Source organism: Rattus rattus, chromosome 2 (genome assembly GCF_011064425.1).
Source record: "Rattus rattus isolate New Zealand chromosome 2, Rrattus_CSIRO_v1, whole genome shotgun sequence".
Classification (NCBI taxonomy): domain Eukaryota; kingdom Metazoa; phylum Chordata; class Mammalia; order Rodentia; family Muridae; genus Rattus; species Rattus rattus.
The window spans coordinates 223,976,073-223,983,641 of NC_046155.1; the positions used below are offsets into that span (position 1 = coordinate 223,976,073).

Here is a 7,569-nt window from a genome sequence, read left to right on the forward strand (position 1 = left end):
TTTCACAATGCATACAGTGATACAATGGCCTGATCTAGAACCAGCCTCAGTAGGGCAACCAAATACCGTGCTCCTAGCCCTTCAGTGGTACCCGGTGGTCAAGGTGCTGATCTGTATAGGGGGACCTTGTCACAAGGCCAAGGAAATGCAGGTAAAACTTCATTTTCCATAACAGGCCTCTTCTGTGAAGTATAGATACTGGTGTAGCAGACATTCCCCTCGTCTCAGGAAGCTTCTTCATGTGTGCCTCCTGTGAGCTTCTTCGTATTTGCAAACACACGTCCTAAATGTTCTCTTTCTAAGGGCTTCCCAGTGACAGATCTGCTCTTGAATCTGTATCGTGCCAGATGTGAATCCCCCTGCTACGGCTGGGGTCAGGAAAAGTTCATATCAACATGTGACACCTGACGTTATACGTCTTTGGGGAAATTGATCATGAAAAGGAGATTGGATATTTTTGATGACAAAGAACTGGCCGGGGCCTCCAGGCCATTGGGGAAATGGTGTGTGCTTGTGTGGCCGAGTCTTGACTCCTGAGCTGCTGTGTCCTCACTCAGCCACCTGGTCGTTCACGTCCGTTATCTCTATTTGACAGCATGAGTCAAGAATAAATTACAGCAGAAAAGAAGCAAAAAGCCATGTGTTCTGCAAAAAGAAAAAATTCTGATTCTCAGAGAAGTACTTAAACTAACAGGCCTACTTTCTGCTGTGTTCTCTAAGCAAACTCACTAACACTAGCCACATGGAGATGTGAGAGTCATTTCTCTTTATGTCTCTTAATATACGAAATGACGCGTTTTAATTAAGCATTTAAACATGTAAAGGTTTTGTCAATAAGAAGTAATCGCCTCCTTCCCTCCTTTTCCACCCTCGGTTTTATTCTCACAGGTAAGTGGTAGTTGAAGATGGGGTATATACTTCTAGGCTTCCTGTACATTTACAAACGGATCCATATATAATGTATGTGTATGTATAGACTGCTTAATTCCACTCACTCGCATGCAGTGTGTGGAAAGTCAGCCCTCCCTATTGGTATACACCCCCTCAATCCCATGGCGTCCCATAGGCAGGGTACTTAGTGCACACTACTGAATAGGTACTACGGGATGTTACGGTGTTTCAGTCTTTCCTTGTCGACACTAAGACCTTGACTTCATGCCTGTGTCTGTGTACACATGCCATTGTTTCTGCAGTCGCCCCGTTAGCTGGATTTCCTACGTCACTGGATTCGTGCATTGTATAACGTCTTAAAGAGCCCTCTCTACATCTTTCAAAGAGGACACGTGGTTCACTGATCCACAGTTGATGAGTATACTGCACACTCAGAGGCCCTCATCAACTGTGGGGTCTTCCAGTGACCTTAAGATTTGTATTCTAGAGGATTAAGAGCAGTACATTGGTTTTCATAAGACTGGGCATCTCCTCTTAGCTTTATTGACCACCCCCCCCCCTTTAAGTTGTTTGACTTTTGTATTCAACCTTTATAAATTTTCTTTGGGGAGTGCCTGTCTTTTTATGTAGATTAGTAAAATCTGAAATATTAGTCCTCGGTATTTTTTTTTCCAACCTGTTGTTAGCCTTTAATCCACTGGGTACCTCCGACTGTGTATGATTCAAAAGCATATGTGAACTTTACTTTTCTAAGTCAATAGTCCTTTGTCTCTAGACATGGAGTAGTCACTGTGCCTTCTAGATGTGAAGCCCACTCCTGGTGTATCCACGGGTGTCTGGGGTCCATATTATGTGCTAAGGAGCTCTGACTGCCCCTGCCTGTACCAATGACACTCTTGAATTAGTCTTGTAGTGTTTTCTATTTGATGGGATTTAAAAAAAAAAATACTCCAAAATCCTATTGGCTGTTTACTCCTCTGAAGAAGTGAAGACCAGACTTGCGTTTTATTAAATAATTTGTCATCGTTGTTTAAGTAAATGTTAAAAGATGCATATTGAGTAAGTTTTGAGGTGGTAACAGCTCGTGTTGAAGATAAACTTAAAAAGGCTTTTTAAAAATGTTTTCATTAACACTCTTAAAACTATCCTTCCAGATAAAAACAACTTAAATGTTCATAACACCAAAATAAGCATGCCTTGCTCGAGTAGCTCTAAGACTTGGCAGCAAAGCCAAGTGTGTATCACTATTTTCTTGTTCATTTTATGACATCATTAGAGTTACATCCCAGCAACAAAGTCATTTTGGCTTTTGGGATCTAAAAAAACCACGCTGTGATCTTCACGTTGGTGTCAGTATTTCCTTTAAGAGGAAAGAGTTTTGATAAACACCACTGTTTCTAGTCAAAATAATTTGAAAATCTGGCCATGTATTTCACTTAGAAAAGTAAGCGTGCGTGTAAAAGACAGGCATTCTCACCCTCCTCGTGGGGCATAAACTGTGTCAGTCATTACCTATCCCTTGGCGTGCTGCCTAGACACAAGGCAGTAATTCGTTCTCCTAGGTAGTACCAGACTTTATCTCTCACATCAAATACCCTTCCCTATCAGATCCTAACCCTCCCAGGGCTGTGTAGATTGAAGGTCGGTCATACCAAGACAGCTCTGTTCTCCGTCCAGCACCTGCTTACCCAGAGACTCAGCCACACAGCAACACAGCCACCTCTCAGGTGTCCCTTTGTAACCTCCTGTGTCTCAGGATCTTTTGTAAAGACACCAGGAGGCTAATGACACCGATTATCTCTGGGGAGGAGAGCTGGGGCAGACACAGGAGAGATTTTTTTTTTTTTTTTTTTTTTTTTGCCACTGACCCTTTTAAGCTTTTTTTTGCATTTTTGAAACAGGGAGTGTTTTGCCTAGTCAACAACAGGTGTTTGAAAGGAACACTGAAGGAATCCGCCTCATGACACTGTGTCTTAATCAGTGAGGATGCCAGCCTAACAATTTATTTTGAATTAGGTGCTGGCGTTAATATCACAACTACTTTTAGCACAGCAGGAAGACATGGCTTTGACCTCCATCACGGTTTCTTCTGTTGTGTGTGTTTTGATGAATTGTGTTGATCTGTAATACCCCTGGTTACTCCCAGTGTTTTCCAGAGAGCCTTTCGAATGGAATGGAAACAGGTATTAGGGCCTTGCACCAAGGGTGGGGACAAGAATTCACCCCCCACCCCCTACCCCTCCCCCCCTGAGAAGGGACTTTCTCTCTGTTTCTCTGGCTCCTTTCAGCCCTCTGCCGAAAACCAAAAGGTTGAACCTCCTCAAACAGTGGCCTGTGTGCTAATTATGTAGACTCTCAGGTCCTCAAAAGATACCACCATGATGAACAGAACCCACTTCCCTTAGGAAACAATTATGTAAAGAGTTATATTTTACTTAGAAATAGATTTTAAATGACAGCAGTAGTGAGACTTGGGTAACTGGAATATTCTGGGTAGTATGTGTTTTCTAATGGATTTACCATGTTAACATATATCAGATTTATCACCAAGAAAGAATGTTCCTTTTTACAAAAAAAAAAAAAATAGCTTATCGCAAAATAAGATTTTAGAATCCAGCGTATCTTCAGATGTGAATAATGTCTTTTTTTTTAATGAAATGGTTGCTTATTAAGGAAGGGGTATCATCATGCAGTCATGAATGGCTAAATTGAAGCTTTTAAAATCAAAGCAGGTCTCAAGAGATTGTTTGTACCGTGACCAGCAGACAAGCGGGCAACTGCCTGAATGCATATGGTCCAGTGGTAGATTTAAAATTCAGGTGCATAGAAAAAAGAAAAAAACAAACAAACAAGCAAACAAACAAACAAACAAAAAACCCGCCAGATGTAAGATCAGAAGCTCTCGATAGTTTATTATAGTTATGGAGTGCATTTTTCTTTTCTCAACTTCCAAAATGCTTCTCGTGTAAGATTACTACATAGGAACATGCGTTTTTGTTTGTTTAAACGATTATTTCATTCTGTGCGCTTTGAGGTATTTCCATTTCTTGGGTTTACACAGAAAATAAACTGCTCTGTCAGCTACTCTACTCTTTCACAATGCCAGTTTGTGTTTCTTTGTTTTTACCAGATCTTAGGGGTTGTCTAGAAGAGGCAGCCACATTGTTAGCCAGCCACATGCTTCCCTGAGCCAGTCCAAGGACCTAGTGCCATCTCACAGTGCAACCCAGTGGAATTTACTTCTTATCCAGATTCTTGGTCAAATGGTGTATACAATGGAAGGAAAAATGTCTGAAGACTTTCCTTGGTGGTTTGGAGGAACTAAAATCAGGGTTCTTTCCAGAAAATACTAGACTTTAAATAACCCTGTCGCCCCTCCCACCCACCCACCCCAACACTGATCCAGTTTTTCACGTATCTTCTTCATCTCAAGAAGTTTTAAGGATGGGAAGATGTCATGCGTCCCTCACCCACACTCTTGTCCTTTGAATCCAGACCAAAGGATGTCAGAAGATAGGGGCTTCATGAAATAGTTGGTGCACGAAAGCCATGCAAAAGTGAGACTTGGTGGGACAGTCACTAACAAATGAGTTTCTATGCAGTGCCCAGAGAAGCTAAGCCTGGGAGAGAGGGGCTGGTAGTTCGCTGAGTGAGGACCATGAAGAGACAGGGCATTTGACCTTTGCCCTGAGCAGTCCTGGGCTCTTCCTTGTATGCAGCCAGTCTGGAGCAGCTGAAGCAGCTGCTGCATTCTCTGGGAAAAGCTTAAGAATGTCCACCCACGGGGTTGGGGATTTAGCTCAGTGGTAGAGCGCTTGCCTAGCAAGCGCAAGGCCCTGGGTTCAGTCCCCAGCTCCGAAAAAAAAAAAAAAAAAGGAAAGAATGTCCACCCACATCTGCCCTCCTTATTGTCAGGAAGTAGGTGCATTCGAGATAGCTGGACATGGAGATCAGGACTTCTTTACGGTCAACACTGGGCAAGGTGCGTGTCTGTCCATCAATGTCTTGGCTCTGGTCTGTCCTCAGAGGTGGTCTAATAAATTAGGAGAGAAGTGTGTGGAATCTTTCTGGCAGGCAAGTTTCTGGATGGAATGAGAGTTCAGCCTTGCCCTTACCCAGTATGGGATTCCTAGGGCAATTATAATTCTTTGTGGTTTATTGTTTCAGTAGTCTGATAGTACGGATGTCTGTCTTTAAAATATCTCCTCTCCTGCCAGGACAGTCACAAGAAGATAACAGAGACCTCCCCTTTTGAATGCAAGCTCAGCGGAGGACATATTTTGGTCTATAATATAGGTAAAATTATAGACTGCGGAGCCAACCTCCGTTTCCCACTTCTCTGCCTTGGACAAATGACTTAGCTTCCCCGTGTCTCCATCTCTACAGTCACAAAGTGAATCTGAGAGGTTTTTTTTCCCATAGTAGCTCTCTGACCTCTATGTGAACATGCCCCCTACACACACATGCGCACGCACACACACACACACACACACACACGCGCGCGCGCGCGCGCGCACACACATATACACATAAACACACGTAATACAATACACTTAAAATTTTAAACTATAGAAAAAGAACTTCTGTATTTTTCCAGGTTGCCATTGGCCCTTCCTTGATGGCATTCTGGAAGGCTCTACCTGCTGACTTCCCATAGTTTACTTACTTAAAGTAAATTTAGGAGTCTTAGGAATCAACTGCCCAGTTGTATAAAATTATCTGTCGAGTTGTCAAATCATTTCTAGAATGCCTTTGTGCTGATATGCTTCCAACAAGGACTGATTAAGTACAGAGGAGGGAGCGTGACAGGTCTCGACCCTGGGAACTTTAGTGCAGATGAGGTTCTCATCCTCAGCTGTCCTGGTTTGGTGAAGGAGACAAATTATTACCAGTGAAGAAATAGGCAGCCATGTCCAGGGCTGTGGAGAAAATATAGCAAGACGCTGTGAGAGACAAGGAGACCATAGACTGGAAAGTCAGGGAAGGGGTGGGGTGGGGGAGTGGGACTTAAGGAATTGACACTTGTGTGATTTAAACAACTGAAGAGAGCTCCAATTCCACTGCTGAGGGAAGAGAAAAGATCCCATCTCACACTCAGGTGAACAGACGTAGAAGGAAACACAGATGTCTACTATGTAGGAAGTGAACAAGGAAAGCATTGTACATGGCTAGGGCATGGGTGGCCCAAGTGATGGGCCCAGAAAAACCCTCCGTTCTTCAAATATAGATCGTGTGGGTAAGCTGTCACATACCAACTCAGGTTATGGCGAGCAGCAGAGTTAAGAATTGAGCCCCAGCGCACACACTTCTGCTTTAACTTAAGCTCGTTCGCTGGTTTGGGAAAAACCCCTGTTTCTTACCTTGACTTTCGGATAGGCAAAGGCAAAGGAATCACATAAAGATCGACATGTGGCCAGTCTCGTCTTATCTCTTCTCACATTTTTCCCTTTTCATTTTGAGGTACCAGAGATACAATCCAGGGCCTTGTCTGTGCTAGGCAAACCGTCTCCCACTGGGTTCCCCTCCCAGAGCTTATGTCATTTAGTGTTCAATTTACCGTACTAAGAAATGCCACTTGCCAGGGAGTGAGTGCGTTCTGTGAGTGTGGAAGCTACAATGAAAACAGGTCTTCACTTGGCTTTCTGTAGCCCAGTAGGAGGGGCCTTTGCACCAAGACCCTACCTCCTGATGATGACTAACCACTAAAAACCGAAGGTCGTGCAATACAGAAGAAAACAGTTAAGGCTTCCCAGAGAGGTGAAGAAAAGAGATTTCACGATCTCAAAGAGTAAGATTGGGCAAGTGGATGGGAGGAAAGATGAAGGTGAGAGAGAGAACACAGGTACAGGGATTTAGGGACCCATGGCGAGGAATGGAGAGGCATCAAGGAATCGTGATGGAGATCCATGGGTTGGGCCACATTCTGAATGGATTCAGTCACAACTCTACAGGGTTTTGTCTGGTAGAGAATGAGGAACAAACGGTTGTTTTGTCAACGAGCTAATATAGTGGGATCAGTACTTCGGATGGCTCTTGATGGTACAGAAAATGGATCTGATAGACAGGGAGCCCAAGCCCTTTACAGGGTAAACGAACAGTCGCTTGTAGGGAACACCAGCGATCGATTTAAGACACATCTCGCTCTGCTCAATGTGGGTTAGAATGTAAACCTAAAGCATGGTGTCGTTTGTCTTGACTAGGCTCTGAGCCTGAACACTACCAAGATCTTCCTCATAAGGTCCGTGTCTGCTTCCCATTATAGCACCCCGAACAGGGCTCTCTCAGGGCAGCCATCTGATGCTAACTGGGTTGGCGACATTCAGAGTTGCCTCCCAAACCTTTCTCACTTCACCAAATGCACAACCCACTCCCATGCCGGAGACTCACAGTTTCTGTTTCTTTCTCCAGGTTTCACCGTCCATAATGAAGCATGGGACGGCTCGGAAATAAGGACTCATGGTCCCTGGCAGGAGCCCTGCTTCCTGAGACCCTGACATTGCACTGAGATTTGAATGTGTGTGTTTCCGTTTCGTTGTGGTGAAGGAGGTGTACGACTCGGCTTTGGTTGAGGACGCTCCTCACCCTGACAGCCCAGACGAGGCCAACAAGCTGAGAGGCGGATGCGGCAAGCCTGGCTGCCCACGGTGTGCACTGATGGAAGGGGCAGTCTGGCTCTCT

At 44.3% G+C, this 7,569-nt stretch overlaps 1 protein-coding gene across 1 annotated transcript in view; it reads left to right on the top strand.

The window, feature by feature from the left end:
* Positions 1–7,345, top strand: part of Phactr2 (phosphatase and actin regulator 2) — a 258,957-nt gene extending 251,612 nt beyond the window's left edge. The window contains exon 13 of the mRNA XM_032894972.1: positions 7,300–7,345. Coding sequence (XP_032750863.1) covers positions 7,300–7,315 — 16 coding nt within the window. The 3' untranslated portion in view covers positions 7,316–7,345. The remainder of the gene's footprint in view (positions 1–7,299) is intronic.
* Positions 7,346–7,569: the final 224 nt, after the last annotated feature.